This window comes from Sorghum bicolor, chromosome 6 (assembly GCF_000003195.3).
Source record: "Sorghum bicolor cultivar BTx623 chromosome 6, Sorghum_bicolor_NCBIv3, whole genome shotgun sequence".
NCBI classification, from domain to species: domain Eukaryota; kingdom Viridiplantae; phylum Streptophyta; class Magnoliopsida; order Poales; family Poaceae; genus Sorghum; species Sorghum bicolor.
This window is the reverse complement of record NC_012875.2, coordinates 52,516,264-52,535,529: the sequence shown is the minus strand read 5'-3', so window position 1 is coordinate 52,535,529 and position 19,266 is coordinate 52,516,264. Positions and strand designations below refer to the sequence as shown.

The 19,266-nt window shown below is 43.5% G+C and overlaps 1 protein-coding gene across 1 annotated transcript; it reads right to left on the bottom strand.

Annotated features, from left to right (window-relative positions):
- On the bottom strand, positions 5,936-7,504 carry LOC8083349 (ethylene-responsive transcription factor ERF105). Its single transcript, XM_021463683.1, has one exon. It carries the CDS (start codon positions 7,365-7,367, stop codon positions 6,363-6,365), a length of 1,005 nt encoding a protein of 334 aa, XP_021319358.1. The 5' UTR covers positions 7,368-7,504; the 3' UTR covers positions 5,936-6,362.

Sequence of the window (19,266 nt, the reverse complement as noted above, 5' to 3'; positions counted from 1 at the left end):
AGATATACCATGAAATATATTTTTATAATATGCTTATTTTATATCATAGATGTTACTCTTTTCTGTAAAATTAGTTAAGTTTAAGATAATTTAACTTGCACTGATTCTATGAATTGATTTATTTGAGAACGGAGGTGGTATATATAGTTCTGAAAGTGCGAGATGATGGTCGAATATATATGTCTAACAATTCTGGATACTAGGGAGTACGATCAAAACAAATGAATAAAACGAGGTGTTTCTTAGAACGTGTGGCTAACTTTTGTGAACCTGCTCAACAAGGTATACATATATATCTTTTCTGTGAGGAAACCCAAACGCACATGCAATTATTTAATTAATTATTTTCAAAAAAATAATGTTAGCGAGAGCGCTATACATATCCCTGTTGATCGAAGACCCCCCCCTTAGAAAGACCGATCCACAAATATATTATGGGTTGTTATAGGAGAAGTTCCGTTTTGAAAGGAGGATGATGGAGGGCCTTAATATACGGGTATACGACGACCAGGTCATGCTGCCACACGTTATGTCTACTACAGTAGTATTATTAATTTAAGTCTGGCACTTGGTATCTCAAACAGCTGATATTATCGATCGATCAAACGAAGGAAACAATCGGGAGTTATTTTAAAACCTTTGGAGGTCTCGCGAGACGACTATTCCAAGTTCCCATATATATATATATATATATATATATATATATATATATATATATATATATATCCTGTATTTCAAATCGCTCGCCATCTATGGTATTGTCCAAGATACTGTATCTGTATATAAACAGTATATCCCGACGGAACATCTCAAGCATCGATCGACGTCGACCCACACGGACAGGTCAACACGTACGTATGTACATCCGTCCGTCGCCCTAACAGCTAGCTACACGTACTACGTATGTACTGACCCTTGACCCGAGCCGCTTCGGCCTGCTGGGCCTGGGCGGACCAGCACTTTGCTCGCAAGGACTACGGACGTGCTACGTCGAACCGATCCTGCGCGGGCGCGGCTCCCGCGCGCCCGGCGTCCGCGGATGGTGCGCTACTGCGCTGGGCCGCTGGGCTAGCTGCGCCGGGCCGCCGGTCCGTGGTGGTTTCGCGTAAAAGTACATGCCGCGGCCTGTGCCTGTCCGACGAGGCGACAGTGGAAGAATTGTGGTGTGGCGCACGCCGCTCGTGCCGGCGGCCTGGCCGAGGCCGACCACCCCAGACACTTCCAAAGCAAGATCTCCAAATGTGAGATTATTCGTCGAATCTATCAGCTGTTTAGTTTTCTTTTATGATAAATCGGTAAACAGAGTTTTTAGTTTTCTCTTATGATAAATCGGTAAACAGAGTTATGATTTTTCAGCCAAGCAAACATACTGGTAACGATTACACATCAGCCATATGCCGCTGTAATGTACTCTAATGCTCTAGCTAGAAACACAGACTCTGCTGAAACTATCGTCTAATCTACTCCGTCCGTCTCAGGGAAAAAAAGTGAAACGGTAAAAACCAAATTTCGTCCCTGTCATCACTAGCTTGCTTGTGGGCGATGTGAGTCCGCTGACAAAAAAAATCTGCCGCACACCTCAAGTAGCACAGACGCCAAGAAGCATCTCATCCACTAATCTTTTGTAGGGTATTACTATGATTTATTACATGGTTATAGTTATACTACTCACTAGGTTTGTGCTGAGAAGACAGATATGATGTAGAAGGGTTTGAGTCATAGGTTAATAACAAAACAACAGCAGCATAGTACACACACCTACCCGGTCACATATATATCGTAGAAAAATACAGTATCTACGCATTAGATACAGTGGTACATTGGACTCTGCTTTTAGGTATAGTAATTGACTAGCCATAACTGCCGGGTTCCCACGGAAACAAAACTAGCCTACACGCTACACTTTGGGTGAAAACTGCATCGTAGCTTTGAAAGCACCTGTCACTGCACACGATATCTGGTCTTCTTCAGAGTTCAGTAAAAAAAAAAGTGTCACTTAGCAAGGATTCTGAGATTATACTCCAAGTTATCCAAGAAACTTACCAAGACGATGCGTTTCAGTTAGCTTGCTGCACTGAACGATATCAGCGACGCGGCAGAAAGCCGGTACCGTAACTAACCGATGCTGACCTCGTCCAGATGGAGGAAGCCGAAGCGACCAGTGTGTGTTCGCTATATAGTCAAAACTCATCAAAAGGAATACACGGCAGCGGCAGCAGACGACGTTCATTCTATGTCTGAGACACCGGAGCTTACAAGTCACAGTGATCTGCATCGTGCGGCAACAGCCAACGAAACCGATCGAGCGAGCCTAACTGCAAAAGCAAAACTGACGATCCGGTCATGACACGCTTCGTCGATACCTGATGGCCAAAAAATCTCTTTGTTATGCCTTTGTTTGTGTGCTCTGAACGTATGTGTAGACCGATCACCTGTCGCACCGATGCCAGAGGAGTGAGGACTCCTGCGACGAGACCGTACACTAGGTTGGTTATGCAAGAAACTTGCCAGCAAGATGCGTTTCAGCTGGCCTCCAGCGATCGCGTCGACCTCACTGAGTAACGAACTCTGACTACTTCGAGTCCAATTAAGCTGACGAACCGTGCGGGAAGCCGGGAACGGCCAAACAAACCGCGAGCTGAAACCAGGAACCGCTTGATCCGTCCGGTCCTAACACGCTCTTATTACCACAGCGGCCGAGATGATCAAGTCATCAGCGAAAACGCAGCGCCAAGCTAGCTTTGCTTGGAGCAGCGGCTGGATGCATATATATGGGGTCGACGGGACTGGACTAGGGCTGAATTCAACGCCTGATTTGTCACCGGTGGTTCTACGCACGCACGCGCGCGCGCACCGGGCTGAATTCAGCTGGCACGCGCACAGCAAGTTTAACACGCCCTGTGGATCACGGCTAGCTAGGTTTCTACCATCTTTTAATGCATCCATACAAGGTAGTATATTGCAGCGAACTCTCCCTGACAGAGACCGGCCATAAGTGAGGATGCGGAGTTTCTGCAGTTCGTATAGTGCAAACAAGGGAACGGTCGAGGTGACCGCACATCCTCGTATAGTGCAAACAAGGGAATAAATCAGTAGTTCGTCTAGTGCAAACATTCACCGGGTCTTATTTGGGGCTGACGACTGCTGAACTGAGAACATTCAGACTCGACAACGATCGTGCAAATAATGATAATACTGGACCGTCTGAGCGATTGACAGAGAACTGCATGTCTGCATACTAGCTACATCAATTCAGCTGAGGTGACACAAAAAGAAAAGTCCGCAAGCCTACAAGATGTCCAGAGTTGCGTGGTTGCAGTTTGCAAGAGCTTCAAGTGTACAGCCCGGAGACACTGAAAACACATATATTGGATCCTAATAATCCTGAGGACAAACCAGCAGCCTTGTCTGTCTTCACCTTTCAGTTATCACATTTTCAGAACTTGTAGTGAACCTTGCTAGTTTTTTATTCATTTATTTAAGAAATAATGTTTATAAAAGCATATGCTCTCACATCTACGAACACACATACGCTGCACATGAATCGCATGATGCTCAAGTGAGTGAGACGAGTGGCTTGGACCGCCTGCTGCTCCTCCAATGACCAAATTTTTAGCCTAGCTACATCCTCCAATCTTATTAAATGCTCCTTTGGATTCAACCCTCAATCCCCTCCAATCCACTAGTGTCTAGTGGAATGATTGATCCAAACGATCCCTAAAAGGCATTAGTTCTAAATTTATCTAAAGCTATACCCTAGCAAGTGTGTCCCACAGTCATGACCTTTCCTTCATGCATAAAAGAAACTAAAAGCAACACTCAAATCCAACGGATGATATTCTTTGGATCATACCACAATGCCTCCCCCACTCATCCCATCCCGCGCCTCACAAACGCTTGTGTGACTCCTCTCCTAAGACCCAAATTCCCATGCAGTGCTGGAGACGCTCGCCCCTCATCTGCTCCATCGCGCCGCCACCACACTCCTGCCCGCGGTGCCTCCCAGGCCCTCCCTCGCTGTCACCAATGCTGCCCCTGGCCCGTCCATGCAGTGGTGGTAGCAGCGACGACTGGTCAGATCGGCCCTCGTGGCTAGCTAGAGCGGCGGCGGCGGCCAAGCAGGCAACGCCGGGCTCTTCATGCGCTTGCTCGTTGGCCCACGGGTAGCCGGGGCAGCGGCAGCCAGCCGGCCTGCCATGGCGGCCAGAAGGTCAGGGTGGCATGGATCTGCCCCTGTTGCTAGCATTGGCTCCCCCACCAGCCGGGGCGAGGGCTGGCCGAGCCAGCTCCACGGTGGCCGGGTCTATGGTGCCAAGGTAGGTGCTTATGCCCGCTCTCTTAGGGTTGTGTGTCGAGTTGAAGTGTTGAATTACGGATGGACGATAAAACCTCGATGTAGTTAATTATTATTGATGATATTATTGTAGTCATTTTCTTTTCATGGAGCTTATCCTTCCGAACATAGGTATCATAAACCCTTCACTAGTTGATATTGTCTGTGATACGAGGACAAACTCTGCCAATTCATATATATCAGTATGTCATTTCCTTCTTTGTCATGTGAAGGTCACTTATTGATTAAGTTTAGTAGTTCACCCATCTTTGTACCTTAATTGATTAGTATTGATTGTGCATGCAATTGACATGTGTAGGAAACATGAAGTTGAGTTGAATACAAATATTTTGATTTATATGCATTTTGACTTCAATATAAATACTTTGTCAAGTCGCTACTATAAATTTATAATAAACTAAAGTTCCACATGTCATGCAACAAAGCAAAATTTTCTTGTCTCGGATAGCTAGTTTGCATAGGATTGATACATTTAACTTTGGACTTAAATATATGACCCGTAGCATTAGCACGAGCAATATACTATTGTTAGATAAATTTATAAGCTTGTGGCTTTATCTTTCCCCTTTAATTGGGAAATTTCTAAAAGAACACATTAACACTGTATGCATCATTTCCAAACGTTCAAAACATTAATTATGAAAACTTATTCACCATATTGGTGGTGTGGAAGGTGCCATATTTATTAATGAGGATAACTTTCTCTACCTTTTTTTGGTTTCTGCTTGTAGTTAAATGCACCAACAACCCTCGAACTTGTAAGTGTGTGTCAAATAGGTTCACGAACTTTTGAAAGTGTATTTCTGGGCTCCTAAATTTGTTAAGTGGTGCACCGCATGTCCACGTGAGCCATGTGGACATTTCTTGCTAACTTGGCATGCTAGCGTGCCATGTATTTTACATCTAACCCTTTAAACTTTTTTCCCTTGAAAATAGACCATTAGGCTTTGTTTGGATGTTGTCGGATTCACCTCAATCCACATGTGTGGAGTGGATTGGGGTGGAATTTAGTTCAAGTTCCACTCCAACCCACCCCAACACATGTGGATTGATGTGAATCCGACTACATCCAAACAAAGCCTTAGTGGTGACGATGCAACTCCAGTAACCACGTGACCTTCTGAAGTAGTTAGGAAGGAACGAGCAGGAAAGCGAGCAAGGAGAAGAGAGGGTCTATTCTTAAAGGAAAAAATAAACTTGAGGGGTTAAAAGTAAAAATATATACATGCCATGTTGGCATGCCATCTGCAGAAAGTATCCACATTGCTGGCATAGACATGCACTGTATGACTTAACAAGTTTAAAGACCTATAAATATATTTTTTAAAGTTCATCGATATATATGACATATCTTATAAGTTTCAGAGACGCTAATGTAGAAAGTTTGCAGCGTGGTAAATTTTGATATAATTTTTACGACGGTTTGGAAGTTGTTCTGGAGATTGAACCCCATAGCCCACTATACTTGGGTGACAGATTTCTATACTTCGGTAAACATGCAAATAGATGAACTTTTATAGTAGTCCATTTCTTTAGAAAAAAGCTTCTACTTAAAAATGTCGAATTATCCAGCAAATGAACTACAATAAACAATCTCTAAAAAAACTTTTTAATAAACAAACCAAATCGCATTTCATGTAAATAGTTCACTCTTAGAAGAGGGATCTGAGGGTTTCTGAATTCATGTATACATATATATGAATTCAGAAAAACCATCAAATCTCTGAGAACTATTTGTGCAACTTATATCGGTAAAGTTATTTTTGTCTTTGAGGGCATATGCTCTCACTCTCTTTACCGCTGAATTCGTATTGAGAAATCGATACGAATCTGCATTGAGCGGTGGAGGGAGTAGGAGCAAATGTCCTTTAGGGCAAAAATGCTATGTCCAACTTATGTTGCCTACTCTACTCTCTACTGTAGGTGGTGATCAATTCCTACTCTGCTTAAACTTGGTGGTCTAAACCCTTGCAAATACAATTTCGAGAACACCCACACGCACATGCCGTCAATTTACGCTGAGCAGCGGAAACCCCAACGCTGGGTGCGGCGACAGCGGCGGCAGATCGCGGAGCAACGCCTCCCAGTACTGCTCCGAGCTCCCGCTCGATGGTGTCACGGGGAGCCACTCAGCACCTCCACCCGTCTCTGTCGTAGCTGACGTCACCGTCGATGAGGCGGTGGTCTCGGGTGTAGACACAGGCGACGGCGAGGTTGAGGACACCTGGGTCGACGGCGGCGGCGGCGCCTCGATCTTCACCACCTTGTTCACCACCGCGACCACCTCGACCTCGGGGTCGTCCTGACCACCCTCCATCTGCTGCCGCCTCCGTTTGCTCGCCGTCGCTGGCGCGGCCCAGAGGTCAGCGCCGCGGGTGCCGACCTCGTTGGGGAAGTTGAGGATGGCCTTGGCGCCGCGCATGCGGAAGGCGGCGCGGTCGTAGGCGCGCGCGGCCTCGACGGGCGTGTCGTAGGTGCCGAGCCACACGCGCGAGCCACGCCGCTTCGGATCGCGGATCTCCGCCGCGTACTTTCCCCAGGGCCGCTGCCGGACGCCGCGGTACTTGCGGAAGTCCTCCTCAACGGCCGCGGCCGGCATGCCGGCCGACGACACCCAGGCGTACGAGCTCGGGGGCACGGAGATGGTGAGCGGCGGCTGCCTCATGGCCGTGGGCGACGACGGCTCGCTCCCGAACTTTATCATCACCGGTGGCGCCGGCTCGTGCGCCCGGAACGCCGCCGCCTCGCCAACGACAGCAGCCGCGGTCGGAGCAGCTCCCACGCACTCGGCCGTCGTCAGGTCTATATCTATGTAGCCTTGATGTTGCTGCTGCTGCGGTAACAACGACACGGGCTGGAACTCCGGTTGAGGCGGCAGGACGGGGAAGGTGACGTCGTCGGAAACTACGACGACAGGGCTGTCCACGGGGACGCTGCCGTCGCCGCCGAGCATGAGGTCGCGGATGAAGTCGAGGGCGAAGCCGTCGGCGTCTCCGGTGAAGTCCATGTTCATGTTCGGCTCTCGATGGAGCCGGTAGCGGAGGAGGATGGCACAAGAACACAAGAACTCTGAGCGGCTGAGGTAGTTGTCCCGTGTCTATCTGTTTTTGTGTCAGCGTCGAGTAGCTGATGCTCCGTGGACAAGACTACGTACCTACGGCCTACGGGGCGGTGCCCTGTATTTATAGGCAAGAAATAAGCGCAGGAAAGTAGGGGGCGCCGAGAAGACAGATCGAAGAGGAGGATTTTTCTACGGTCAGGTGGATTTTTTTGACCACCCTTTGATTAGTGGACTCGCTCTACTCTTTACATCGTCATCTCTTCGTAATTAAGGTATTAAACTTCACCTCACAGTGTACTGAGTTTGTTTTGCTGTTGATCGAATCACAATGAGCTAATCAGACGGCGATGGGGTTGACAACGTGGCGTGCAATTTGCCCAAGTGGCATTCTCCTCCTATAGATATTTGACGCTTTCAGATTTTGCTACAATCTTGTGATAACACATTCGATCATTACTAGTGTTGCATAATAACTATCTAGTTTATCTAATTTTTGTGTATGTTTTTAAAAAAAGAAAAAGAAAAGAAAAGGAGAGAGAGAGAGAGAGAAGCCTCTGTGAACTTTATTTCTTGAGTTCTTGAGCTGTGTGGAGGAAAGAATATGAAATTTTGTACTGTTGGAGCCGATCCAGAACATAATAACAAAAAAAAACACATTTCTCAAACCTGAATCTAGTAAGATTAAAGGACCGACCAAGCTAAGTAAAACAAAAGCTGGCTACAAAACGAAAACGCGTTATAGCTTGAAAGACTTTGTGAGGTTTCCCTAATTATGAGAAGGCGTGTTGATATACGACAACAGTGATTAGTGGAGGAACGTTTGGATGCGCAGGGCAATTGTAGAATCAGACATTGATGAATGAACGGGATATCCGACACGGTATGTAAAGCAACATACCTAAATTGGCATGTTGCCGGGAGGCTTGTCAACAAAGAACAGGTAGCTGGAGTATTTGGCCAGGGCCCAACCTTCTTCGTTCCAAAACTGTAGCTTTATTCTAGATCATTTTTTTCAAGGTTGATAAGTTTTTATTGTTAGAGAGCTGTTAAATCCTAGAATAAATTAAGAAAAATACGAACTTATGTGTCAAGTCGATGACATAAATTCAGATGAACATGTTCCACCACAAGAAACACAAGCAATTGAGCTATATCAGTTCACTTTAGAGAGAAAATATTAACATGTATAAGTTGAAATAAATACAAAATATTTGTTTAAAACTTAATAAAAGTAATTTGGTGTTGTAAATGTTATTGTGTTTTCTATAAACTTGATCAAGATTTAAGCAGTTTGAGTCAGCAGAACAAAACTAAAGTAGTATATAATCTAGAACAGAAAGAGTAATAACTTTAGTACTAATAAAAAATAAGATCATCACAAAGAAAAATCTATTGCCTTTAGTCATACACCACTATATATATACGCATGCTAGTTTTTTCTTGAAATTGGAACGAAAATTACCTAAAAGGGATGACGAACGGAACAAAACGTTTTTTTTTTCAGGTGGAGGTGGGACTTCTTTTATTTTTGAAAGCCAGTAATTAACTGTGACATATGTTTCCTTTGACCATGGACCACTATTCACTGAAAGGTTTTTAATTCAAACCAAAAATGTAACAAAATCTGTCGTTGAGAACCCCCAAGTGCTTCTAGATAGTAATTTCTTTGCCACTGCGGCGTGGCCCTCTGATCTGCCTTTTCTTCGTGTGAATTTAGATATCTATTACATCTTATCTTATGGTTTTATTTCATCAAAGTATCCGCGTGAGCCAGCTATAGCCGGCTGTTTAGCGATGAGCGTGTGCTCATGTTACGTGCGTTTCAGGGTATCTGTTCGCAAATCGCAATCGCGATAGACCTCTACGGAACGACGTTTCGCAGGGAGTTAGACCGATCGAACAGCATCTAGCTAGCGCACATGCAGAGTTAGTTGCAACTTGCCTGTTTGCTGCTTCCTGCTGGGTGCTAGAGTGACGGCGACTGAGTCGCTGTTAATGCGAGACGTTTACTCTTACTGCTATATACGTAGTACCTAGTACGTACGTGTCGGTGTCGACACACACGCCGCTGGTCGCTAGAGGGATGGAAACACCGGAAGGTGGTGAGGCGAGCACGTTTGGCTCGCTCGCGCTCGTGCCCATGCAGTCATTGCAGGTGTGAACTGGGCCGGCCGGGATGGGTCTCCTTTCTCTTGCTTTCTTAACTGCGCGTACAGTGACATATGCATGCTTTGTTGCCGCGCGCTTGCTAGAGATCGAGATGGATTATGCGGCACGTTCGTCCACTCCGTCGCAAGCGACGTTCGTTTGAACTTATTAGCATTTTTTTTCAGTCTGTCTACTCTCTGCGTCCTTTGTTTGGCCATGTTCGATTAAATTTCTCAGCACATGTTAGTCAGTCTTATCTTTTTTTTTCGAAATCAGGCCATTATTCATTCATAAAGAAAATAGTTAACACTACACCCATGCACAATCATGCGAGAGAGGAGCCTTCGTGACACAATACACACTTTAGCACCTAACTATTGGATACACAAAAAAAATTACATAGGAAAGGTATTTTGCGACTAAATAAGCAAGACAAAAGCGAGCAACTAGGCCCACTAGTTCCTGCCTAGGAAGAGGACCTGCATGGCTTCCGCATCGAAGTTAATAGGGGGAGTTTGAAGACGGTCTGAAATTACTCAAAGGATGCTTTGTAAGTCCTAGGCGTTTCATCAACACCTTCCGCACTTGAGCCTCTCGTTTTTGTCCCATGTGCTTGCTCTTGGCAGCAAGCCTAGCACTTGTCTTAGGGATGAGCTCCGAGTCATCTAGTTCTCTAGTCGCCTGGGTTAGCCATAGTCGAGGAGGCGACGACAAGACAGGCATCATGAATGACTTCTTGAATGCAGCAATAAAGTCCTCTCGCTCGATGTTGCGGTCATCACGTCAGGCGCACTACCATCAACAACCAGTGTGGCAAGGCCGCCTTCGTCTGCACCTTTCTAGTTGGCGAGAAAGTCAACCTGGACCGAGGGTGGGGTTCCCCTAGCTTGCTTTGGCACCAAGAGTGAGGGCCTTGGTAATGAGGAGACCTACTTGAGGTGGCATTTTAGCCAAACATGTCTCCACCTGAACTAGCCTGGGATTGAAGTCCCAACGCTGAACCTCTTAGCAATAGTCCACTACGAGCTTAGGCTTAGGGTGCACTGCTTGTATTTGCATTTCGCATCCCTGCATAGCAATGCTAGAGTGGCCGTCCTAGTGACACACGTGTGCGAATGCCCTAGAGCCAAGCACACACCTAGCCATGCTCAAAGACACACAAAACCTCAAGGAAAGATATGCTTGGAACGCCTTTGGCGTGACAGCTAACTGGTCTCCACCAACAAGTGCAATGAGAACAAGAGAAAGGTCCGCTCTAGATGCAGCGAGCTTCACGTTCCCCTGGACAACGAAGACCTCGACCTTCAGATGATTATCAACGACACCCAAAGTTGTTGATACCGGCAGGCTTGTTGTTGTGGTGCTACTGCGGTGACAATAACAACGTAGTCGACTCTGCACATGACAAGGCGATGACGTTATCGACATCTGACCTGGCACGACACGGTATTTCGACGACAAATTAGGTTGCCATGGACTAGCAGGACGATGTTCCTCAGAGGCACTCTGGTTAGGGCGATGTGCCACCGAGGATGAAGGCTTGCATATCGGCGAAGGGCCTCGTTTGCACGCCGACAAGGGACCACGCTTGCACACCCTTGCTTGATGGCCGGTCCCACGTCGACCTCGTCTTTGGGTGGCTAGGATCGCTGAAGATGAGGCTGTACGAACTATATTGATGTATCCGACGTCGTATGTAGCTAGTTGTAGCACCGTGCTGATGGTCGATACCGTTAGGCTTCTGTGTCTCATCACATGCTGAATGTTTCCATTTGCTTAGTCGTTAACTCACAATGATGTAAGGACCGGGTCCACCGGCCGCTAATTAGAGCAAGTTTAATAATATAGCCCACTTGCTGGCCGTAAGGTTTCTTAGAGCCTTATCCCAGCCCACCTATACAATAGTTAGCTATTCACTATTAATACATGGTCCACTTATCTCTCTCACAAGGTTTCTTGGTTCCTGTGCTTACAGCCTGTTTCTTCTCTCTCCTCTCTTCTCTCCTCCACCTCAGCATTTAGCCAGCTTACAGCCCACTATAATACTTGCTCTTAATACTCGCTCATCGTTGGTGACATTCAATGATTCTTGACTTGGTGACGGGTTGCTTCAGGAAATGGGGTATTTGGTTGGAGGTGATAAAATTTGATAGATACTGTAGTATTTTCATTTTATTTAATAATTACTGTCTAATTATAGACTAATTAGGCTCAAAAGATTTGTCTCGTAAATTATCCTCTAGTTGTTGCTTTAGTTTTGCAAATAATATATATTTAGTATTTTATGTATTTGTCTAAACATTCGATGTGATAGATGATAAAAATAAGTTGCATCACCCCCACCCCTGAAGCAGTGAAGCTAAACACGTGTACAAAATACAATTTTATTTCGAAGCAACCCTTCTACAAAGTACAACAATTAATCGATCGAGTACTTTGTACTTTTCTGCATAGCTCTACGAACGAGCGGTACAACAATTAGGGCCTTGTTTAGTTTTAAAAAATTTTCAAAATTTTTTCGAATTTTTCATCACATCGAATCTTTCAGTACATACATAGAGCATTAAATATATATTAAAAAATCACTAATTATATAGTTTATCTGTAATTTGTAAGACGATTATTTTGAGTCTAATTAGTTTATAATTGGACAATATTGCTAAATATAAATAAAAATACTACCGTGCCTATTTTTTAAAAAAAAATAGAGTTGAACAAGCCCGCACGATGCGGCATGCGTGCATGATTGCATGCTAAGAGACCTATGCAGCATATTAGGGCCTTGTTTAGTTCCAAAATTTTTGGCAAAATGAGCACTGTAGCAATTTATGTTTGTATTTGACAAATATTGTTCAATCATAGACTAACTAGGCTTAAAAGATCCGTCTCGTCAATTTCGACCAAACTGTGCAATTAGTTTTTATTTTTATCTATATTTAATACTTCATGCATACGTCTAAAGATTCGATGTGACGGGGAATCTGAAAAATTTTGCAAAATTTTTGGAGAACTAAACAAGGCCTAGGGCCGATTTAAGTTGGGGGTGGTAAAAAGTTTTTAGCTAACGTAGATTTTTTTTTATTTTTATTTAATAATTGTTATTCAAATATGGACTAACTAAGTTCAAAATATTCGTCTAGTAAATTATAAACAAACTGTAAAATTAATTAGTTTTTATTTATATTTAATATTTGCCGCAAAATTAATACGAAGTCTTGAAAAGTTTTTTAATTTTGAGTAGTTTATTAATCCTTACTGTGCACACCCCGCAGGTCCCACGAAGCTGCTATACTGCTCTGGTCTCTCTGTTTGAGGTGTCTCCATCGGAAGTACGTCGTCGTCGAGTCTCTAACCGCGGGGTCGAGAATACGAGGACATGTATTGGTACTAGTGTACACGCAGGAAAGTTAAAAGTCGTTACTCCCAGCGACAATTCCGGCGTCTTAATTCGCTTTTACTCGTTCTCGTCATCTTGTGCATGCATGTGCCGAGCTGATTGACTAGCGAACGAAGTTCTTCCCGTGATTGAGCGCTAGGTGACTGTGACTCATCACGCATTCAACAAAAAAATAAAAACTTTTTAAAATTTTCAGTCACGTTAAATTTTGCGGCAAATACATGAAGCATTAAATATATATAAAAATAAAAACTAATTACATAGTTTGTCTAGAAATCGCGAGACGAATTTTTCAAGCTTAATTATTCTATAATTGGATAATATTTATTAAATAAAAACAAAAATACTATAATATCAAAATTCAAATACTTTTTGAATCTAATCCGGCTGCCACCGCATAATAGTCGTATTAATATTATCCACGGAACACAACGCAGTAGCAGCCGCCGCTAGGGTCTCCTATTCGGCGGCGCCGCCGTCGCTCTTGTCTCCATACCAATGGTCTCCCTCCCTCTCTCCATCGGTAAGTTTTTTTCTAGTAGATTGAGTTTTTAGGGCTAGTCTCTCCATCTCAAGTTTTTTGATTTTAAAGATTTATTTCCTTATCTTCCTCTTCGGCGATAGCGAGAAAGCAGGCTAGAATCGTTTTCTCCATGACGGCTCACTGAAGATATGAGTAACAACTACAGCGTTGGTATCCCCGCCGGTTTGACGATATATAGACTTTTATTTCCGGAGGCGATATCAAAGTGGAGAAGGTGCTGCCACCATCGAATAGAAACCGCCTACATTGGCCATCGTTTGTTAGGCATGTGTTCTTAGGCCTTTTGCCGAATATTTGCTTGTACGGTCATCCATACTGCAAAGTGTCATACAAGTTGGATTTTAAGATATGAAGTTGTTCACAATATAGGTACAATTTAGATAAAATTCATTTTCTAAATATTTGTATAATTTAGAGTGTTTGTAACGTGTTCATATACACCTAGCTATTATTTAATATAACTATTCTTTTGTCAAAGAAAAACATTCACACTACTCCAGAGTTCACACAAGCTGATGTCCTCCTCGAGACCTCGCCAAGAGCCAAGGGCCAGAGCCTTGGCCGTCGTGTCGCTGGTTTTATTTCGGCCTTATTTAGTTTTTAAAAAAAATTGTAAAATAGACAATATAGTACTTTCGTTTGTATTTGTTAAATATTGTTCAATCATAAACTAATTAGGCTCAAAAGATTCGTTTCGTAAATTACAGATAAACTGTGTAATTGATTTTTTTATTTATATTTAATATTTTATGCATGTGTCGTAATATTCGATGTGACGAGAAATTAAAAAATTTTGTAAATTTTTTTATGAACTAAACAAGGCCTTCGTCGTCGATCGTGGAGGAACAGTGATGGGGCTTCTAGACTAAATGGCTTGTGCAAAAGAGACACCTGCGCTGGATAACGACGGAGGCAGACTTGTCGACAATGAGTCAGCGGTATACAATACCGATGATTGAGTTGGTAGCGCCGGTAATAGCAGCCACTCTAGCAGTCGACCAGTCGTCGCCCGCTACTTCTACCGCTTTGAAATTTAGCGAACGCTAGCTATTGCTAGCGAGGGCAGATCCATGTAGACTATAGAGTGGCTTTATTACCAAAAAAAACAGTAATTATAATCAAGTTTTCACTATAGACACTTGCAATAAAAATCTATACACTCATAAGACAAGCGCACATTTATCCTTACGAACAAATATATACACACCCTATGAGAAGCTCAAATAACTGAACTATTAGATCTTGACATCAACAAAGTCATCGTAAACATCACTGTTAGCCAATAAGAAAATAGTGTTGTTAAATTTTAAAACAAATTCTAGAAGATACTGTCAAGTTGAGGAATGGGTTCAATTCGGAGATATAAATTCCAACAAAATTAAACTAATATAGGCTCAGTGTATCCTATATCTATGCACTTCTCCTATATCTCAGGTGTTTGATTTTGTTTGTTACTCAAACAACATATAACTTTTGTCATTGTTTGGCTATAGAAAAAATTCATTGTCTCTTGTGAGTTGTCTTTTTACTTGTACTAGTTGTCTCTTGTGAGTTGTTGTGTGAAACTTTCCAAAAATTCAAGTACCTAAAATATAGCAACTGCCATATATATGTACATGATGATGCACTAGGAGTAGGGATGGCAGTGAAGCAATTTCAGGTCAGAGCCCTGCGGGTTTCGGGTCTAGCTGGTGCAGGTGCAACCCTATGGTTTTCGGGTTTGGAGACCAAAAACTTATAGGGGCGGTTTCAGATTTTGGTTTTCACCTGTGGATGTCCATTACAGACCCAAAATAGATTATTCTGAACAAAAACCGACGGCTTTTATTAATATAAATTGTTTTTTTATTTTAAGTCGAGTCATAAAATTTTGTGTTATTTGTTGCGTCTTGTTTATACATGTAAATATATAATATATATCATCTATGTGTTTTCAAAATTCCTTACTATTTTATTGGATTACCATAAAGGGCCAGTCCTGAGTTTTCAAACATAAAATGAAACTAAAATTTTTGGCTTTTTTATATAATCATGATAATAATCCTACTAGTACTACTTATTGCTAGTATATATATACACACATAAGGCTTTGTTTGGATGTTGTCGGATCCACTTCAATCCATGTGTATTGGTGTGGGTTGGGGTGGAATTTAGTTCAAGTTCCACTCCAATCCACCTCAACACATGTGGATTGATGTGAATACGACTACATCCAAACAAGGCCTAAGTGGAATATTACTAAAGCCCTGTTTGGTTCCCTTTATTTTTTTATTACTCATCACATCGAATGTTTAGACACATGCAAAAAGTATTAAATATACTATTTGCAAAGCTAAAACAACAGCTAGAGGATAATTTGTGAAACGAATCTTTTAAGCCTAATTAGTCCATAATTAAACACTAGTTGTCAAATAAAATAAAAATGCTACAGTGCGTGTTTGATTTTATCACCCTCAACCAAACACCCCCTAATATTCATATAAAATAATTGTATACATATTCAAATACCTAAAAATTCTTCTAATATTCCTCGATGTGAAGTCATCAATGACGGTGTCAATATTGATCTCATCCAATAATCACTTCTCAATGCATTTTTTTACCTAAAAATACAGCAGGGAAGACCTGTAAGAGATGCTTCTCAACTCATTGAACCTCTCTTGTTTCTATAAACTAAAACCTCTCTTGTTACATTGTAGATATGAAATAGTTCTTCAATAATTTTATTTAAAAAAACAGTAAACGTAATTTTCAAATAACATGAGTGCTATAGACAAAAAAAAATCACAAAGATTGAATATTCGAATACTCCATCTTATGGTGTCAAATGCCTAACACTAACAGATTGAATATTGTGGCAATACATGATTAGGGATGACAGAGATTCGTACCAGGTTCGTTTGGTTGCTGTCGCCTGCCTGGAATACGTCGTTGCCGCGCAGACATACCCCGGTCGCTGCCTGGCGGCAGTGGTGCCTGCTTGCCGTGACTCGAGGGGAAGCCGAGAAGTCCAAGGAACCAGTCTCGTGATCGCGGAGTCATCTGCCGTATATATACTCGGGCTACTAAAATGCTGAATACTAGTACTAATACATGCATAGTTTTTTTTTTTTTGAGAGGAAATACATGCATACCTGGGGAGGGATCCATCTACTACGTGGGCCTGGGACGGCTGCCACTCTCGCCCTGCCCCAGGCCCATGCAGGTGGACTCTGTTGCTATTCCTAAGTCCTAACTTCGCACGTTCACCCCCACCTAGGTCCACAACTTCTATGCAATTGTATGGTACTATCTTCAACAGTTTACGGATCAAACGGACAAGACAAAAAAAAAATCGATGGAATCACTAAACCCGTCGGCACCTTTGGTACGGTCCAAAATGTCCTAACGGGGCAGAGGAGCATTTCAGCCGTCCAGGTCAAACACGTAGATGCACGTCGCTCCAAACTGCCGGACTGACCTTAACCCTGGCCGGCCGGCGGATCGGCGCGAGCGGCGAGCCCGACCCTATCCATTCTTCAGGTTATGTGAAGCTCAATGACAGGTTTTGTATGCCCCGTTGCAATGCACTGCTAGCCAATTTAAAAACTTCAGCACTGCTTAGAACGTATTTGTAGACCGATCACCTCTGTCACCACTCAACATCAAGCTCTTCTTCAGACAGAGTTCGTTCAGGTCGATCCATGGGCATATATATACACCGATGCCATAGAGCCAGAGGAATGAGGACTCTCTGATGCTGCGAGGAGAGTGTACAACCAGGTTATGCAAGAAACCTACCAATGCAAACAAGATGCGTTTCCAGCTAGCTCTTGTCTACGCCGAGCGTCGGCGGCCTCCAGCGATCGGGTCGCGACCTGACCGAGCAACGAGCTCTGACTACTACGAGTCCAAGCTGACCAACCTCCCTCCGAATGGAACCTGAAGCGATCAGCCGATGAAAACACTTACTGCAGGTCAAGCTCTGTACATTATTTTTTTTTTTTTGATCTTTGCATTCCATGTGTGTCTTAACCGCGCGAGTTGGTTGGTTCGATGTCGTTGTCAGGTCATGGTGGCTTGGGAACGGCATAACGAACTGCGAGCTGAAACCAGCTGAATCGCTTGACCCGGCCGGTCATATAGTTGGCTCTTGTTATTCCCATAGGCCGAGATGATCGAAGACGAGACCGAAGCGAAAACGCAGTGCCAGGGCCGTAAGCTAGCTAGCTTTGCCTTGAACAGCGGCTGGAGCTGGATGGACATGGACTGTTTCAGTTTCAGGCAGGCGTTGAGAAACAGAACAGATCAGGGTGCAGAAAAGGGAGACTATGATCGAGCCGATGAATTCAACGCCGGATTTGTCAGAGGTACGGTGGTTCTACGTACGTGTAGCGACTCAGCTGGCACGCAAGTTTTAACACGCCCTCTAGTCTGTAGATCACGGTTGTTAGGTTTCTACCATCCTTATTTTTTTGACAGAAGTGGAGGGGCTTTCGCCCCTAGTTTGTACCATCCTTTCAATGCACCCAACCTCCAGTTCCAGGGGATAAATCTTGCAACTCTCCTTGACCGAAACGCATGGTGACTTGGTGGAATCAGCAGTACGTATAGATCGCTGACTGGTGCAAACAAGGAAACTGTTGAGGCGACCATAGATCGCTGACTCTTTGCGGGCCTGATTTGGGGCTGACTGCTGAACTGAGAATGTTCAGATAGCTGAACTGACTCCTGAACCGATCGTGCAAATGGATCGGATAGTAGGTTGGACCGTCTCTGAGCGATTGAAACAGTACTGAATACATCAATTCAGCTGAGGTGAGACAAAAGTAAAACTAGTCCGAAAGCCTACAAGATGTCCACACTTACGTACGTGATCGCAACTCCCAAAGAGGTTCAAGTGTAACCCGGACACACTAAAAACACAGGATCCCAATTCTGAGGACAAACCTGCTGCAGCCTGTCTGTCTTCACCTTTCAGTTTTTTTCGATGTTTTTGCACTTTAGCTTTTTTTTTTCTTTTGTTAAAATTTCATATTTATACCCTTAGGCATCAAAACCCCATCTTTAGACTCTTAGCTTGATGCCGTAACCTACAGGGCCAAGGTAACATGTCTCGGCGATATAGGTCATGGCACCAAGGTATAAGGTCTGGGTTGGCGTTGCTGGCGACGTGGCTAGAGGACGGCTATGATCTAGGTGGCGTGAATCATGCTGTCGACCTCTAAATTCAACCCTAACCACAAATTATCATTACTTGGAGACACTAAAATTTTAGATAATATCAAATTTCGTTCCATTTTTTACTATGAGATGAATATATAAAATGGAACCAAATTTTATATCACCATCTCTCATGCTAATTTTTTTACGATGGCCTAGTCATGAGAAATTAGGGCTAGGATTAAATTCAGAGCTCGACCCCGTGAATCGTGGCGCCGACCTCTTCCCACGCCAACGCCATATGGCCAACTGACAGAACTCCGATAGGAGGATGACACACGAACAACACAAATTGAACACAGAGATTTGGGTGCTGCAAAGCGGCAGCGTTTTTCTGATGATAAACATTGTGTGCACCTGCTTCCAACTTTCAAAACACCACCAAAATAATTATACCAAAAAATATTCAGAATATGGTGGTGTAGAAGGCGCCTGACGATAACAAGGGAAAATTGGGAATAGTGAAAATTGTCCACTGATATATTTCAGAGATATATATTTAAACAAATCATGAACACAGCTCTTTAAACAAATCAAATTGTAATAAATTATAAACTGAA

Coding starts and splice junctions, on each gene's coding strand:
- LOC8083349 (XM_021463683.1), bottom strand. CDS start 7,367: ATGAACATGGACTTCACCGGAGACGCCGACGGCTTCGCCCTCGACTTC.